Here is an 18,496-nt window from a genome sequence, read left to right on the forward strand (position 1 = left end):
CTTTTTATAGTCTGTGTAGAGCTAGTCCACAGAGTTTAAGAATCACCACCTAAAGCAGACTCTTGTGCTGTATTTGGTGGACCCCTCCTTGAACTCTTCCTGACTAGGCCCCACCCTCTACGAAGAGAGCCCAGATAACCAGCGTGAGTATAGACACCTAGATGGTAGCTGCCGTGGATGAATGCTGTCTCTGCTTGGTCTGGGCTCCTTCTGGAGCTCATAGAACAAAGTAGGTGCTTTGAAGGGAAGGCAGTTCAAATGAAACAAACAGTTGTATCTGGAGGTACTTTATTCTCTTCATTCATTGTATAGAAGCTCCGAGAAAGTTGTTCTAGCTAAATGCAAAGTGTTAGGTGAGACCCAGGCTTCCGCAGAGATCAGCTTCCATAGCCTCACACTGTTACTCTGGAGATGAACTAAAATCATCTGGTTCATTTCCATAAATCACAGAGGATGATTCACCCCGCTGGGTCTATATTTGAACTGGGAACCTTACATCCCGTGATGGGTTCTCCAAGTCACGTAAGGTGCTGACCTTCTTTCTTCTTTTTTTTTGTGTGTGGCAGGAAACAGCAAGTGCCTCTCCTGTGATTCTTCGAGTGGATCCAAAAGGCTTTTACTTATACTGGACCTATCAGAATAAGGTAAATGCTAAGACTTCACAGCTTGGTTTCCAAATAGCCAGTTCAAGTTTGTGCAAGATTAAAACACCATAGGTGCTTGAGTTCTGCACTCAGGAGCACACTACCACGCTCATTCCACTTGGCAAGAAACCACGCACAAAGGACCTGGGAGTCTTGTACTTATCCAATGGCAGATTTGTCTCCGAGTTCCAGAAAAGAGCAGGAAATGAAGCTGCAAGCATGCCAGAGATCAGCATGGCCTTTTTGTGCTTGTCATGCTGGCGGTCTTATACCTGCAAAGTTCATTAGGTGTACTTCAAAGGACTTCACAGAGAACGACAGCGTTGATACCCCTGTTACCCAGCGTGCTAAAAGATCATCCCAACCAGTGCAGTGGTGCAGCTGGGAAGAAAGTGGCTGGATGTATGCAATTAAATGTATGCAACTTCAGCTAACATGTACCTTATGTGCAGCCTCTGTTGTAATTAACTGACTTGTTGGTGTTTTAGAGATTTTAATAATAAAAAAAAAAGTCGTGACCATAGTGATGCAGAGACTGTATGAAGTCTGGAGAGTGAGTTGTGCTCCTCTCAGGCCTGGGTGGTGTGTGGAGGTAAACAACAGGGTGCTTGCTGCTGTGGGGGAGAGAGGGGCAACAAGTTTAGGAAAGAGAGTTCAGTTCCTCGCTGATGAGCAAGAAGGGGTGGAGAGATCTGGCTGACTGGAGGTGGAAGGCTGGGCTTTACTTCTGCTTTCCAGAGCAGAGCTGTGGTTCAGCTCTACTTCCTCCTCATGACCTACATGCTGAAGAGGCATGGGAGATAAAGAGACAGAGACAGTCCCGCACAGCGCCCTGGCCGAGAGACCTGTAGTGTTTTGGTGAGCTCTGCCTTCTCAGAAGATTGTGCCCCAGTGCCATGGGGGAAAGGCCACACAGCCATATCCTCTGAGAACACAGTGTTGTGAGGCCAGGGACTGTCAGCCTCTAGAAGACGTGCTCTCCTTTCAGCCATCTCCCTCACTCTCATTCCCCTTTCAAGATCTGCTCCTGGTGGTAGAACTTTGCTGTAAGAGTTCCAGGCAGATAGCAGGAAGAAGCGGTAGCACTGGAGGAGGTGCACAAAATGGGGCAAGGGGAACTGTTGTCACCCACCAAAAGTGAGATATTTCACTGTGTTAGTGGCATGAGGGGTTTAATTACCTGGGAAAGGGACTGGGGTAAGGAAGCAGAGCTGACATGAGGAAACCCAGACTTGGGAGGGTGTCTCATATTCCCGGAAAATGCCATTGATCTGCACCTGAAATAAACTAAGCAAATTTGAGAGCCACAGTGGAGCAACAGCCTGTATTACATCCTTGGAGAAGTGCTTGTCTGGCATCTTTCCTGTTCTCGGAGGGAAGCTGCAGACAGTATGAGCTGGCCAGAAGGGTGTTGGGCAAATGCCGGCTGTCAGAGGGAGCTGGGACAGGCCTGTGAAGGTCATGTGCGGGCTGGCACATGCACAGCAACCAGGGACGAGATGGGCTGATACAGAGCGTGGGGGGGTATGGTCAGTAGTTTGTCTGCTGAATTCATGTGGCTTATTAATCTTTGGCCAACTCCTCTTAAGATGCTTGTCATGAAGAGCAAGGAAGAAAATCTGCACTGCTTTTACACTAGGGATTCAGAAAGGAGTGGGATTAGGCGTAAAATTTCCATCCCACTTGACAATAAATGGGGATACAGCCAGAAGACATGGTATCCACATTGTTCCTTATTGTGGTCCTGGAAAATAATATTATCTGCTACAACTAGTATAATTTGTTCTCCAGATCCGTGGTGAGAAGACAAATTAGTAACAGAGGAAGGAAATTCAGGTTGGATATTAAAAGAACAAACAAAATAAACATGACAAGTAGCCAGTAGTGAGGACGTGGAGTGGGCTGCCTAGGGAAGGTTGTGGAATGTCCTCCATGGGAATTGCTTCAGAACAGATCAGGTGACAATCTGCTGGGAGCGACCTGGGGTGCGGTGGCCGTGCCTGCCTTCCCGCGCAGCTGCTCCCCGTTGAACGCGCGGAGGCAAAAGGCAGGCTGAGAACACGAGTGGGTTTTATTAACACATGGGCTGTAACTGGGGTAGAGTTTCACCATATAAACCTGGATGTATGTCATACGCCGCTTGCTGGGGTAATCCACACCGAGCCCCTGGCCTCACCCTCAAGGGGACAGTGCTGCAGGCCCCCTGCCGCCTCCACACTAGCCACCCTGCCGGCTTGGGAGAGCAGCAGCCCATGTTTCCCTGCCGGGTGAGAGAGCTTTTCCCCAGGGAAGGGCACTGGCAGAGACCTGCCTTGCAGCTTCTGGGGGCTCTGCAGTGGATTTCTTTCCTTCATCTTCCTTGTCCTTATTCTGTTGTAGGAAATGGAAATTTTGGATATAACCAGCATCCGAGATACCCGAGTAGGGCGCTTTGCCAAAATCCCCAAGGTGAGTGCATAGCTTCGTTTCTGCCAGTGTTTATGTGGGAAAGGCAAGGCTGCCTAGGGCTCGGCATAAGCTGAAGCAGTTTACCCTGGCTTTCTCTTACACGAAGGTGGAGGGACCCTGTCTCCTTACATCACGACTACGCAAAAATACAGAACAGCCATCTTTACTCTTGTCCCTGAGCTCCCCGGGCGTCCTCTGTGCACCCAAAAAAAAAGGCATGTCCAGACTATGGTATTTGAGCTTGTTGGAAAGAATGTGCGAGAAAGCTAGGAATCTAAGTGCCCTCCAAAAGGCCTGTTCTCTGTTGTGCACAGCGGCTGGGTTCTCCGCCCTGCCGTGCATCTGCCCAGCTTTAGCCTTGGCCTGGCCTCTGCATTCACCCAGCTACAAAGGGAAGTCCTGCAGGAGACGTGTGATGCTTCTGTATTGAGTCACCAGAGCCGCTCTCTTGTGCGGAGTCGCACAGGCTGGGTCAGGCTACAGCTTGACGGCTTTGTGCAGCTACAAACCTGTAGTTACAGTGAGGCTCCAGTGCAGTGTGTGGTGGGGCTTTTCCCTTTAAATGGAAGAAAAAGTATTTTTGGAAAAACTAGCGTCTCTTTTTTTTCTATTTTCCAAATAGTTTTAAATTGTCTCCTTGCAGGGTGGCAGACTAAGGGAAGCACATGATTACTACTTTGTTCTTGGTTTCAGTTACAATTTAAGCTTCCTGCAGCAAAGTTGTCCTTGGTAGGACTTTTTTTCTGCATCTGTTTTTTGTTTGTTTGTAACTTTTCTTCTTGCCTTTTCCATACGTGGAAAATTGAAGTAAAGCTAGAATGTGAAAAGGAAACAAAGGAGTAAAGAGAATGGCTCCGTGTGGTAACGTAGGTGATTCTCAGACTAACGCAAAAGGGGAAGATTTTGCAATGTACACTGAGAAGACTTGAGCAGCCTCTTCGCATAAGCAGTATGGCTGTTTTCTTAATACTGCCCTGGAAGTGTCTAGGGAGAGCTCCCTGAGACGGATGTTTCTCAAAAGAATGTAATGAGGTGCGTGCTAAAGGCACAGCAGAGCTCAAGGACAGTACCCATCGTACGCAATTCTTAAAAATCATAATTACTTCTGAGAAACTGTGTTTCTTCTTGGAAATTCACTAAAACATATTTGAGTTTTCAACAAGCCTAAAACTCTGTCTGCAACTTCTTTGTGGGAATAGTGTTTGAAAAAGGCTCTCGGAAGTTTTTTTTTTCATTTGAGAAAATAAAGTATTTGGAGCTGGGTGCTACACTCCAGACAGAACGCGCCAAGGAAAAGGCCCACTTAAAGGAGAGGTGTGAGATACTATTTTCTAGGGTGTTAGATTTCAGGAATAACCTGCTTACAAAACAAATTTGGCTTTGATATAGATTATAAATTGATGGTGTAAGTACTGAGGCTGTAGGTGGATATCCTTCTAGTGGCGGCAGGCAGGAGAAAAATGTCCTAGATTTTAGTAATTATTTAAGGAAGACTAATTGGAGACTACCAGGAGAAACATGCTGGCATAAGTGCAGTGTCAGAGTTGCTTCTGGATGGAGGGAATTTCTACTCAAACAGCATCTTTCTGTATGAGCCCCTGCTCGCAAACCAGAAATTGCTCTGGAAAAAAGGCCAACCCCAGTTTTAATAAGAGTGATTCACAGTACATTTTTGGGATGACCACATTCCGTATCTAGAGAAAAACTAAAATGGCCTTTTAAAAGAGATTTTTAATGAAAGCGCAAAAAAGTTTGTGAAAAGAATGAGGAAAGTCATGAGCAGTACCAGGATAGCAAAGAGCAAAAGGGGAGAGGGAAGCAGTGGTTCTGTTCCAATAATTAGCTCTAAATCTTTTCAGTAAAACTGGAAAGCAGCCCGTGTGATTCCCGTAATAAGGAAAGGCTCTTAAAGAAGAGAAAAAGAGAGGACATCTTTGCATGGAAAGATTACTGCTGGAGGAGAAGAAGGTGGTGTCTTGGGAGAAGAGAGGAGCAGCAGACTCCCCGAAAGATCAGTGCTTGGGCCTGTGACATACTGTGTGTTCACAAGAGGCAAAGTTTGCCAATGGCACCAAGTTCTTTGGGGTAATAAAACGAGGGCTGGTTTGTAGAAAGACCTTGAATTGATGATTGACTGGATGATCTAATAAGTGATAAAATTTAGTACAGATAAAAAATAGCAATGCACACAAAAAAAAGAAAAGATCCTAACTTTCTGTAATAAAAGGCTCTGAGTTGACTTGCTACTCAGAAACAAGATCATGAGGGTATGGTAAAATATCAACACGGTGATCAGTAGTATTTGCTCTTAAAAAAGTAAGTTGTATGTTAGGAATTATAAGGAAAGAATTAGGAAATCATGCCACTGTGTACACCCCGAGTGCACCCATATTTCTGTGCGTTTCTAGTGTCCTCATCTCAGATGAGATAAAGAACTCAAGGAAAAGGTAGAGAAGAGCAAGGTTAATAGAAGAATGAAATGGCTGCTGTAGGAGGAACATCTGAGTAGGCAGGGACTGTACTCTGGCCGAAAAGAAGGTGAGGGGGATGTGGAGGAGTATTGTGGAGTGCTGTAACATCGGGAGTTGAATGGAGAAGGTGAGCACGAAGCGGTTGCTCAGGGTTTCTTCCAGCGTGAGCGCTGCTCACCCAGTGGAATTTTCCGATGGCAGGTTCTGCACGAGCAGAAGGAGGTGCTGCTGGTTTGCGTGTCGTGTCGCTGTGCTGGGGGATGCCTCCCTCCACAAGTCATGAAAACGTATGTGAGTTTTGAAAGCCAGGACAAGAAGGAAATGCCCTTTGAGGGTTATTAAGTGCAAGATAAAGCCTCTGGTTTAGGAAGTTGCTGAATCATAAATTGCTGGAAGCTGCAGAAGTGTGTCAGGGAAGCATCATGGAGTGTGCCCTGTTCTACTTTTCCCCAGGCATCTGGATGGATCTGTGCTCTGACCTGGTGTAGCTGTTGTATTCTAGCCATTGTAAGAGGCCAGAGAGTATTTTACTGTCCTAGGAATTGGCTACGGCTCATTTTTCACCAATAAAGGTCAAGCACCAAGTGATTTATTAAGTATTCTCAACAGGCAGAAGTGATGCGCTTGATGGCAACCTCTGCTGTGCTTTTTGAATTCTGCATTTCAGAGACGCATTTAGTATAAGTCTCCTTCTTATTTCAGGGAATATTCTGGCATTTCTGTGACAACGTGTAGTAAAATGCCCTAGGCTGGCTCCTTGTCCACCTTTCTCTTATGGTATGGTGGGAGGTCTTGTGCGGACACTGAAATGGCCATTGAACTGAAACGCTGGGAGAGACCAGTCCTGGGAATTTCTTATTTACACATGGCTGTCCTATCCCCGACGCTTCTGCAGGGCTTGCTTAAAGCCTTCCGTTGTGTATTCAGTTGGCTTTCCTGAGAACAGAATATGCTCAAGGGAATGCAGAAAGCGGTGACGATTTTGTAATGTGAATCACCACACCCTCCGCGTAGGGCAGCTATGTCTGGTGCGTCATTACAAAAAGGTATAAATATGGAAAAACTGGTGTGGCAAAGCAAAGACCTGCGAGAGGTGAAGGGCAGAAGAATGAAAAAGGGTCCTGTCTCCCCTGTTACAAAATAATGGCTTAGAATGGTTGTGGGATATAACTGCTGAAACTAATACATTGGTTACGTTTCATTGGCTACAAGTGGAGGAGAAGGGGCTAACGGATGGTATGTAAGACAAGGAGAACAAGATTGCAAGTGTTGGAAGAGCTTTGGCTAGTACCAATAACAAATCAAGCATCCTTTCCCCCTCCCTGTCCTTGCAAGTGATGCCATGGCACAGCCACAGTCTCTCGGAAGCAAAGCCTGTGTCTGGTTTTCATACGGAATTGTGGCTGGAGGAATTTACAAGGACGGTGCTTTCCCCTGCAAGGTGCTCTGCTCTTCTGGCTGCCTGAGGGTGGAACATGCCCTGAGCTTTTCAGACCAATGTAGGGGAAATGAGTCTCTCTGCCAGTGGGCGGTTGCACTGGGGATATCAGGAATTACCTGCTTTCAGTAACACTTTCCCTTGGTTGCTAAGCAAGAGGTTTGGGGTTTTTCTTTGTAAGCACTCTATGCACACCAAGGAGAATAACACCGAAGAGCCCATGCAGAAAACCACTTCTGAAAAGACCTGCTGTCATACGCGCTCCCTCCCCAGTACAGGTCACGGCATTGCCCCTGCAAGCTGGGGGGCAGGGACTGGTGGGATCCCCTTCCTGACACTGCGGAACGTTTAGGGAGGTGACAGTCATCCTGTAGTGCCCAGCACAGTAAGCGTGGCCTTGAAAAAGGGACGAGTCACTAAGGGCTGGCAGCAGCAGGAGCCACCTTCAAAAGAGGAGGGTGCTATTTGCCCCAGAAGGAAACAATTCCTGGAATGAACCTGGCTGAAGGCGAGGGACAGCCGTGCTCTTGTTGAGAAAGACTCTCCTCTCTCTTCTGCCCCACTCGAGCCCTCACCTCCTGGCATATTACACGTAAGCACGCACACAGCCCCCCAGTCCTCCCATGACTGCCTCCGGGCATGTGCAGGTTTCCCCTTCTCTCCCTCTTTGCTTTATTTTCTTTGAGAGCTACTCAGTGTTCTGCAGTGTTTTTTTCTTGATGGAAATGTTTTTTGTGAGACAGGGCAGAATGAACTTTGGCACATGTTCAAGAGTAATAAAGATAAGAATTAGCAGGGACTTTGAACGTAAACGAGACAAGATAAAACGCTATTGAATGTAGTTCAGCAGCATGCCGAAGCAGATCAAGATGTTATTTGCAGTGCAATTCTGTGTCTTCCTTTGAGTAACAAGGAACAATAATGACTGTTCCATTTTGTTTTTTTCTGATGCACCAAGACCCCAGAACAGTGACAGAAGATGTAATAATTAGGACCAAAATACACGGTGTTTTAGGCCAGACTGCTGGGCTGTTGGCTTCAGCTTGCATTTTGTTTAGACGTTCCAGCAGGCATTGGCTTTGAAACAAGCATAATTTTTTGTAAAAACAGAAATTGCATTTTCTCACTGTCACGATTATAAAGCAGTTTCATCCTCCATACTCATTTGTTGTTATTGAACCCGGAGAAGCAGACTCTGAACTGAACGCGTACAAGGGAGAAAACTATACCAAGGTATTTCACACATCATATTTTGCGATGATAAAGTAGGAATGGGGAACCACCAATGCAGGGAGTGCTCACAGTGCGCTCAGCGCGGAGCAGAGGGCTGAGCCAGGGACCATAAACACACGGTGGGTGGTCAGTCCTGCTGCTGCACCACGGCAGGAGGCGGCAGCTCTGGGGCTTCAGCATCCTCTCGGCGCTGTGCTGGGGATTCGGGAATGGGTGTGAGCACAGGGTGGAACTAACCTGCTGATATTCAGGCCTCCAAATAAAAGAGTGATCACAAGAAGCCGTGTGGAGACAAACTGATACGTGTGCATGCAAGAGAAAAGCAGGTAGAAGCCCACGGCTTGCAAAGGGTTTATAATAGCGCAACGGGGCCGAGCAAGGAAATAGTAACATCTCAGTAACGGCTTTTTGCCCTGCAGGGCCCTTTTTCTGCCTCTTCCGTCTTTCCGCAGTGTGAGCTCTTAGACCACAGGGACAGAAGTTACTGAGGATGCACAGTCTGCATCTCTCCCTCGCAGTCTGTTCCTGCTCGATTCCAGAACGCTGCGGGTTATTTTGTGCCATGAGAATCTGTGTGCTGCTGCATTTTCCGCTTCCTTTAGATAAGACAGCAATGAGAGCTGAGAGTGCTTCATCTGCATCTTTTTTTTTCTGCCTCATCTCGCTGAGATGCTGGGAGCAGAGACAGGCTGTCCCTGTGGTGCAGACGGTGACAGGATGGCCCCGCTTCACAGCCATCGGTCTTCCCGAATCCCACACTGGAGCGGTGCTGCTAACGAGGACACGAACGTTACCTGCAGAGACAATCTGAGTAGTCTTTGGTGTTCCCTTTCCCCTCTGACAACAAAACAAGACCTTTCTTCTCCGAAAGAGAAGACTTATTGTCAAGTCCTGTCTTCTAATACCCCAAGCACTGCATCATGTAGCGTGTTTTGTGAAGATACAGAAATAGTCAGTGTTGAGTGCATGCAGCTGTGGCGAATCCTGGCTATCACTCAGCTGTATCCCGTTTCAAGTAGAGAAGGGACTGTCTCGATCTCTTGCGTTAGGCCTGGCTCTTTGTTTATATTTGCATGAGAATTTGGTTTGCTCTGGACTATGAGTCTGGTTTGTACAGACGAGGATTTTAGGGAAATCAGGAGGGCGGGAAGTAGAATGCAAGTGGAATCTGTATTTCAGCCGCTCTGCCAGTGGGTTGATTTCTGTTTGGGTTTTTTAAGTCGATTTCCTAAGCATGTTTCCCTTCCTCTGATTTGCATAGCTAAATTGGTTGTCCTGCTTTTCATGTAGTAATTCCTATTTTTTCTCTATGGCCACCTGGAATGTGACACTAAGTAATTATGTAGTGAAACTGCAGCACAAGGTGCCAGAGGAGTACAGGTTATAATAGAACCGTGGCATCAGGTTCTGTGCTCCTTGGACACAGTCTCTGGGCTTCTCTGACCATCTTCATTCAGTGCAGTGCCAACACCCACGGAGATGCTGGGAGGGCTGGAGCCCCTCTGCTGTGGGGACAGGCTGAGAGAGCTGGGGGGGTTCAGCCTGGAGAAGAGAAGGCTCCGGGGAGACCTTCCAGGCCCTCAAGAGGCTCCAGGAAAGCTGGGGAGGGACTCTGGATCAGGGAGGGGAGCCGTGGGACGAGGGGGAAGGGTTTTACACTGAGAGAGGGGAGATTTGGATGAGATCTGAGGGAGAAATTCTTGGCTGTGAGAGGGGTGAGCCCCTGGCCCAGGTTGCCCAGAGAAGCTGTGGCTGCCCCATCCCTGGAGGGGTTCAAGGCCAGGTTGGACGGGGCTTGGAGCAACCTGGGCTGGTGGGAGGTGTCCCTGCCCAGGGCAGGGGGTGGCACTGGATGATCTTTAAGGTCTCTTCCCCCCCAAACCATTCTATGGTTCTATAGTAGGTAGCACAGAGTAAGCGAGTGACTTGCTTACGGCCAGGCAGGACACCAGTCGCTGGGAAATTATGACCCAATTTAGATCCCTAACAAAATCCTTTTTCTCCTGCTGCAGTTGGCTTCTTGCAAAATGAGCTGTCAACTTCACCGAGGTGTTAGGAGGTGTCATGAGTGAATGCAGATAAAAGGGCATGGCATGTAAAAAGCTGCACAGCGTAAGGCTAACCGTGAACGGCAACTTCTGAGAAGGCGATCAGATACCAGGCCATTGCCACCACTGCGTGGTCCAGGTTTGCCCGGCGGAGCCCAGTGGGTAGAGGCAGAAGCTCTGATGCAGCATGGAGCCCGCTGGGGCTGTAGTGTGAAGAGAAGCAGCTGCTGGAGAGCCGAGAGACACCAGTTCGTAGAGAAGGAAGGGCTGGGAGGAGCTGGTCTGTAACAAATACAGGAAATGAGTTCAGCATAAACCACAAGTTCTCTATTGTCTTAGCTTCATATAATTTACAACACTAGAGGTAAGGAAGCTGAACAAATGCCAGTGTGTTTGCAAGATGAAGTTAAATCTAAAGTTAAAATCCTAACGCTTTGCCACATATAATGAAAAGTTAAACTCTATCAGAAGTTGCTATGAGCGGGGAAAGGAGGTGGGGGTACGTGGGTGCTGCTCACCTCTGCGAAAGAAAATTGCTCCCAAAGCAAAAATGAGGCATTTTAGAAATTGCCTAACTATTAGAAAATAGGCAAATCTTCTGGGTGGCTGATTGCTTTCCCCCTCCTTTCCCTCCAAATGCTCCAGGATTGTACAGGTCTCAGAGTTACCCCCGCAGAGAGTTGCTTTTATGAAGCAAGAGACAGCAGCCAGATATCTTGAGTTATAATCCAGCCCATCCTGTTTTTCCTAAAGGTGCCTGTTTGCTACAGATGTGTTAAAATTGCAAATGATCCAGAAATTTGGAGAAACGCAGTGGGAAAAAATCTGCAGAGCTCCTTATAAAATACATGCGCAGCTCAGCGTGTGACGTGGTGCAGACACATAAGAATGCCTGAAGCTGAGCTGTTCTGGAGTTTCTGCTATTACAGTCCGAAAGTAAAGAGAGAATTCTGGGGCGGAAATGGAATTGCTTCCATTGGAATCACGATGGGATGCGAACAGCTGGTTGCCTGTAGGGCTTTTTAGTTGGTTCGGGCTAAATTGAGGTCCATGGAAGACTAGGAGGGGGGAGTTTGCTTTCTTCAGCTTGCAGGGATTCAGACATTGTCCAGTTAGTAGCAGCTTAACAAGTCGCTAAGCACGAGCTGAACTGCAGCCACCCACTTCGTATGTGCTAGAAGTTTATAGCAAAAACAAAGGTAATTTTGTTTAAACCTCTTTTGCTGAAGCTAATGTGATGTCTACTGTGTTAAGGTGTTACCGGTGTTTTAACTTGTTGAAACGCAGTAACTCTGCCGTGTGTCAAACTGCAGGTTTGTGCCTACAGCGAGAGCTCAGATTCCAGCTCCAGTTAAACTTCCGAGTCTGAGCCGCTCTGCTAAAATCCCAGACTGTGAATTTTGTCCTTAGTTTCTGAGGGAGCAGGTGCTCTGACAGCCTCCCTGTTTGCTTTGATAGGAATTTAGCCGGTGCTGTAGATAATGAATTGCTGTGCTTTATTCCAGGACGTGGGAATTTTATCCTTTCATTATAAATAGCGACTGTCAGTACAACTCCAGGGTACCTTGGCTTAGTGATGCCTTATGTAGGAACATAAAAAATGCTAAATAATTTAAAGAGATTCTATAAATACTTTCATATGGTGATGAAACCCAAGCATGGCTAATCAGATGAGCCTTATACTTAACAAAATAAATCTCTGGTGAGCCATCGCTGTAGGATACTGCAATCGCTATGGAAAAAACCACTTCTAGCAACTGACAGCTAGCGGGAAATGGGATTTGGAGGCAGAGAGCCCATCCCTCCCGTAACCAGGTCTGAAGCTGGCAGACCACCTGGGGGCCAAACATCTTTCTTGTGGTGGAGGCTGGTTACAGCAAAAGGTATCGCACTAATTTAACAGACCCTTTTACCGTGTGTTTTGACAAGCGGGTGGCTGCAATAACCTGGTTATGCACCTCTGCTATGAGCAGGCCAAATACTCACCTGCTTGTCTGCGAGTTCAGGCTGAAGTCTCAGGAGGAATTTCTTGAAGAGCAGTCTCCAGCTTTTACTTTTTCAGACCAAACCGGCATGTTTGTGCAGTGATGTTAGTCACAAGGTTTTGTTCCATGGAGTTTCCAGGTAATGCAGGCTCCAGAATAAAGATGAAAAATAAGGATAGCCAAGGGAAGGAAGATCACATTAAACAATTTTGCAACCCTTGAAAGCTTGCTGTGAATTTGGGTCAATGTTTGGATTGGGTTTGGTTTTTTTCAGGTGCAGTTTGCCTCATTCTCCCTTTATCCCCATCTGTTGTTTCTTTTGCAGTGCCAGAAGCTCCGAGAGGTTTTTAACTTGGATTACCCTCACAGCACCTTCCTGCTTAAGACTCTGACTATTGTATCTGGCCCTGACATGGTGGACCTCACTTTCCATAACTTTGTGTCCTACAAGGAGAACGTTGGCAAGGTACCGAGTCCTGAGGGCAAGGAAGCACTGGGAAACACAAAGGATTGGGGAATTTGGAGGGGGGCAGGAAAGGAGAGGGGAAGACAGGGAACTGAACCCTGTCAATGTTACTGGCAGTTATAAACAAGCAGGTTTGTGTCCCAGTAAGCTGTGGTCCCTCCATAGCTCTAGAAATTTCTGTCCTGTATGGAGAAGGACCAGTGGAAAAAATTTGGTATGTCATTTTTGTCCTTCCTGTGCTTTGTATGGGTAACCAGACAGCTGAGAAGACTCAATGGAAGAGTTTTAGCTGCTAGTGTATATAGGCAGCAGGAAGACGATATAGGCAAGCTCAGGGCACAGTTGTGCGATTTGGAGCCCAGAAGCATCAGGACAGGCCTTTTTACTGAGGCCTGTAGTGACAGGACAAGGGATAACGTTTTTAAACTGAAAAAGGGTAGATTAGAGTGGATGTAAGGAAGAAAATTTTTTACTATGGGGGTGGTGAGCCCCTGGCCCAGGTTGCCCAGAGAAGCTGTGGCTGCCCCATCCCTGGAGGGGTTCAAGGCCAGGTTGGACGGGGCTTGGAGCAACCTGGGCTGGAGGGAGGTGTCCCTGCCCAGGGCAGGGGAGTTGGAACAAGATGATCTCTAAGGTCCCTTCCAACCCAAACCATTCTATGGTTCTGTGCCCTTTCCATGTTTGTTGCTGTGAACTTCTTGGTGCAGTTCCATAATGCCCAACCGCCTCTGCCTTGTGTTCACAGAGCTGGGCTGAGGATATTATGGCCATTGTTCGGAATCCCCTCACATACAACGCTTCTCGGTACACCTTCCTAGAGAAAATGTAAGTGATTTCTGACAAAAGTTGTTCTCTTAAAAGTTCCTGTGCTGCCCTTTCTGTCTATACTAGAAAGAAAAAGGTTCTTAGCTCCAGGGCCTTCGGCAGCCTCCAAAACAAGTCCTGTGTCAGCTCAGGAGCCCCAGGGCACAGGTAGGGCGTTGGTAGTCAGGCCATATGTTGCATGACAACCGACTGTCCCAGAAGTGCTTGAGTCAAACACATGTGGTATTACACAAACTGCAATTCTGAGCCCCTGCAGTCACAGAACTCACCCCAACAAAGTGCTGCCTCGTTTTCTTTGCTCTGTAATATTGTTCGGTTGGCAGCCTGGGATCGCTGAGGAACGCTAAATAATAGGAGATATTGTTATCTTCTATCTGTATCTTACATTTCAGCGGAATCTTTCTGATACCTAAGCTCTTATAATTTGTCTGCTTCTCCTTACAAAGAAACAGGAACAGGTTCTGTCTGAGGTTATGATGGATTGGAGGGCCCTGATTTTAGTTAACTCCCAACTGCATATTTTTTCTTTCTCCTTACTTAGTAGGACCTCTAAGATTGTACAAGTGCATTTTCATAATCTTGTCTTTTTTCACAGCCTGGTGAAGCTGAAGATGCAGCTTAATGCAGAGGGAAAGATTCCTGTCAGGAAGTGAGTACGGGTGTTTGTTTTATTGGGTGCTCAGTCAGACTAAAGGCAGAGCAGCTGGTAAGAGGATGGTTGCCCAGTGGCTTCAGCTGCCTACTCTTTCTGCACCTAAGAGGTAGAGATCATTCCCTCCGGATTCAGGCCATGAGAGGACTCCTGCTGCACCTAGGTTCCCCCCAAGGAAGGGCCTGGGACATAATTTGGGTCTGGAAAGGAGACCTTTTGTGGCCTTCATCTACAGCAAGAAATTGCCATAAAACAGCCATGGATTTCGCTTCCTGGCTATTACCGAGAAGTAAACAACAAAACTAAGCAACTTTGGTAAAATTCTGATGACGGATCGTTTTGCAAACCTGAGTTGAAAGGTGGATGATGCGTAGGGCTCCTTTTGCCTTTCATATAAGGAGTTCTGTGTTGGGAGAACTCTTTACTTGGCTCCCCAGGTAGCCTGAAGGTAGGGGTCCCTTGCTTTCGCTTGGCTTCTTTCTTCACATGTGACTGCTACAGCCGTTCTCCGCTGGTGTAATTCCGCTGCCCTTAGTCTTTGCTCTGGATATGCATAAGAGGGAAACGCCTTTGAGGGCAGACCTCTGGGCCAACGTTAATGCTGGTTCAAGTACAGAACAGTGGAGATTTGCCCTTCGCTGTCCCCAGGGTTGGCCTTGCGCATCAGGGTAGCGCTGCCACTAGAATACGCCAAGGCCGCTTTGCTGAAGCAAAGACCAGCCTGTTACTTCTCCCCTGCACTGCTTGGCATGAGTCTAGAATTGATTTTGTGCCACTCCATGTCTTCCCTAGTAAAATCCCTCCATGGCTCATCCTCTGACTCCTCCGTGTTGATTCATCCGCCTCACAGAGCGACAAAAGGCTGCCCTGCCTTGTTGAATTCCCTTTTGGGTGCATCATTTGTTTTAAGAATAAGGACCTGCAGACAGTGCATTTGTGGGTGTTCACTGCGAGGTTTTGAACCACTCTGCTTCTAGGTTTGTGCTGTGTTACAGCATCGCAAGAGGCAAGCGCTAATCACCTGTAATAAATACGCTACCTACTGCGTGTTATATTGCAGAACGATTCTAGATTAAATCTGTGCTGGCTAAATGGGCTCCTGGATGGTTGATCGATATTCAACAAGAAACATTTTTTGTTGTTTGTTTTCTAAACCAGCAACCAGCAGAATTTCATTCTGTCAGAAACCAGCGTATTCATCAAAGGGCTTTTAAAAATGTATAGGTCTTTAATGAATAACTCACACTAGGGAAGAGTACTTTGAATTGATCTTTAAAATGCAAGCAAGGTAGCATTACTGCAGAGAGAAAACAGCTTATTCTTCTGAAATAAGCTAGAAAAAATATCTGGTACAGGCTGTACCTCTTTTCAATGCTCTGTCCTGCCTTTCTTGCAGAGTGCTAAAAATGCTTTACTGTGCAAAGCATTAGACCATTAAATAGTCCAGATTAAGAGCCAGATTTCTAAAATTATTCAGCGTCTCCAGGTGCAGGTATATGTAAGGCTTTAAAAACTCCACGTCTGAATTCTTCTGAAAATTCCACTGAGCATCTGCTTTCTCTTTGGACATTTAAATCCCTTTTGAATCATAACAAGGGTGCTGCAATTTTTGCCTTGCAAAGGGCAGCTTGGGAACCAATATGCACCGAGTTTGCATAAATCCGCTGCAGCTCCCACTGAACAGTTTTCCACCTGTCAACACATTTGGCACTTTTTGTTCCCCTTTTTGGCTGTGAGCACCTGTGATGCCAGGAGCTTAATAGAGCTGCCATCTAAATTTATCCACGGAGGAGACCTCACTGCTGCTGACTGGGGTATTCTGGAAGTAGGGAGAGTTGCATTATTGTTACTGTTCCGTAGTGCAGCAAAGAGATTGCTTTACGCTGAAGCCTTGTCCCAGTGAATTCTGCCCTGCAGACCAGTACCCAGCTTTCTAAACTGGAGCTTTGGTTTCTGCAGCAGCAGGCTTTTGTGCTTCCACCATGTAGTACACCAGCTGCTTTGCCTGTGTAATGAGTTTGTTCCTTCAGTTCCTGGAAAGCCTTTGGTTCCAGAAAATTCTTTCAAAGCAGCAAATGCGCACAATGTTTGTTTGCTTTTTTTGAATGTTGTCTTGACAGCAAAGTTATTCCTTGCTAATGCCAGCTACCGCATGGGATAGTGTCTTGTGGGGGGAAGCGTCCTGGGGAATTCGTGGCACGAGACTGCTATCGCAAGAGGGGCAGGGGAAGGACAGTGAAGAGGGATTTCAAGAGTAAGCTGATGCAAGTTAGTGACAGGACTCTTAGAGTCCATAGCAGAAATGCAGAACTTCTGTATTAAGGCAGCAGTCAAAAAGTCCATTGTAGGTTTATAAGACTCGGTACGTCAGTTACTCCCTTGGAGAAACACTGTCTTTCTTCTCTGGTTCATGTTTACAGTTTTCTTGTCGGGCTCCTTTGCTGTGCTTTTTGAGTGTCTTGCGCTCTGGCTGCAGCTCCCAGCCACACAAACCCAGGCCTTCCGACTTCACTTCTGCTACATTGCAGTAATTTCTTTTTTCCCTGTCGGCTCAGTATTTTTCAGATGTTTCCTGCAGACAGGAAGAGGGTGGAAGCAGCATTAAGCGCTTGTCATCTTCCAAAGGGCAAGGTAAGGGTTTCGCTAGGTAGCCAAAGGTCTCGCTAGTTTGAGAATAATCTTTTTGCCTGCCCTGACTATGATGCTCTTTGCTATGAAAAAAAATCATCAGCCCAGTTGCTCTTAGTTGCTGTGAAACCTTTTCCTTACCACTAGCTGCTATGCCTAACTGCAGGCCTGCTAGCATCGGTTCTTGCTGTTTGTATTGCGGTAACGCTTGCGACTCCATCACTTGCACCGTGGCACAAGAAGCAGCACGTTTCCTTCTGCCTGTTTCACTGTCTGCTCTTAGAAGCAACAGATCTGATGGTTAATCTTGGTGCTTCTCCCAACCCAGAGAGTACAATCCAGGCCTCTGACAGCTCCTACCACTGCATCAGCCTTTAGCCTACACCGTCACACAAGAGGCACCAAGGGACAGTTTAAATAACTGTCCGTTCTGAAATAGGGCATTATGGTGCTTCTCCACCCCATCTGTTCTTCCCTGAGCACCTTGCCGGGTGTTCCAGCCGCTGTCTTGCATCATCACAAACAAGTGCTGGGCTGCGGGTGCTAATGGAGGGGTGAAAGCCGTCCTGGGTTTGGGATACTGACATGTCTTCATTGCGTTCTCAGAATGATGCCATCAACCCAGAGGACTTCCCTGAGACGGTGTATAAGACTTTCCTCATGAATCTGTGCCCACGGCCTGAGATTGATGAGATATTTACCTCACAGTAAGTTTCCCTCGAGCCACAGCAGAGAACTCGATCTCTTGTGGTGAAAGACAGGCAAAAACGAGAGGCAAGGGATTTTACGCTGTGTGGTTTGTCTGATCTCAAGCCTTAGATGGGCAAGAACCCAGAACACAAAACGGTGCCAGTGCACTTAACGCTTTCTCTCACAGCCTGAATAAAAAGGCTGAGGCCTCACTGTGCTGCAGGGACACTTAACTGTCACCATCAGGAGGGCTGATTCCAGCTCAACACTACATCATGCTAGCGTGATACTGCTTGTGGCTGGCCTCAGACAAGGCCACGTACAGTGTGAAAACCATAGATCTGCACAAGCAGAAGGGGACCTTTTTTCCAAGTAGGTAAATCTGTGACTTCTTAAATGGACCTGATTTCACAGGGCAAGCAATTGTGTGCTCTGAAATGTAGGTCCCTTTAGAGTTCAAGTCAGAGACTCAAAATACGCTTTGAGCTCCCCTCGGCACAACCTCGCCACAGTACTGAATTAGTTAGGAAGAAGAAAGGCCACAGTGGGAAGCATCGCTTACGGGAAGAAATGTAGACAAAACAGAAATTTGTGCACCCAGGCAGGCGGACACCCATTGCTAAACCTGAGGGAGCACCAGTCTCTCTCTTGTGAAAAGGTTGTCTGGGTAATACATAGGCCTTACCTCTGCTCCTCTGTAATTCTCTCACCTCAGCCATTTAAAAGCAAAGCCCTACATGACCAAGGAGCACTTGGCAAAGTTTATCAATAAGAAGCAGCGAGACTCTCGCCTCAACGACATCCTTTTCCCACCAGCCAAACCTGAGCAGGTGCAGAGCCTGATAGAGAAGTACGAGCCCAGCGGGATTAACATCCAGAGAGGTGAGTCTTGTTCAGCCCAAAAGTCTTGCTATAGAGGTAGTATGAAAATAGCAGAGGATCTCGCACCTTCTGCTACCCTGACGTTC

The 18,496-nt window shown here is 47.1% G+C and overlaps 1 protein-coding gene across 4 annotated transcripts in view; it reads left to right on the forward strand.

Annotated features, from left to right (window-relative positions):
- PLCB2 (phospholipase C beta 2) overlaps positions 1–18,496 on the forward strand; it is a 64,012-nt gene that overhangs the window by 17,966 nt on the left and 27,550 nt on the right. For all 4 annotated transcript variants that reach the window (XM_063332800.1, XM_063332798.1, XM_063332799.1 and 1 more), the window contains exons 2-9: positions 567–644; positions 3,024–3,092; positions 12,593–12,733; positions 13,479–13,558; positions 14,154–14,207; positions 16,766–16,841; positions 17,445–17,545; positions 18,244–18,410. In XM_063332800.1, the coding sequence (XP_063188870.1) occupies positions 3,027–3,092; positions 12,593–12,733; positions 13,479–13,558; positions 14,154–14,207; positions 16,766–16,841; positions 17,445–17,545; positions 18,244–18,410 (685 nt within the window). In that variant the 5' untranslated portion in view covers positions 567–644; positions 3,024–3,026. The remainder of the gene's footprint in view (positions 1–566; positions 645–3,023; positions 3,093–12,592; positions 12,734–13,478; positions 13,559–14,153; positions 14,208–16,765; positions 16,842–17,444; positions 17,546–18,243; positions 18,411–18,496) is intronic.

This window comes from Chroicocephalus ridibundus, chromosome 4 (genome assembly GCF_963924245.1).
Source record: "Chroicocephalus ridibundus chromosome 4, bChrRid1.1, whole genome shotgun sequence".
NCBI classification, from domain to species: Eukaryota; Metazoa; Chordata; class Aves; order Charadriiformes; family Laridae; genus Chroicocephalus; species Chroicocephalus ridibundus.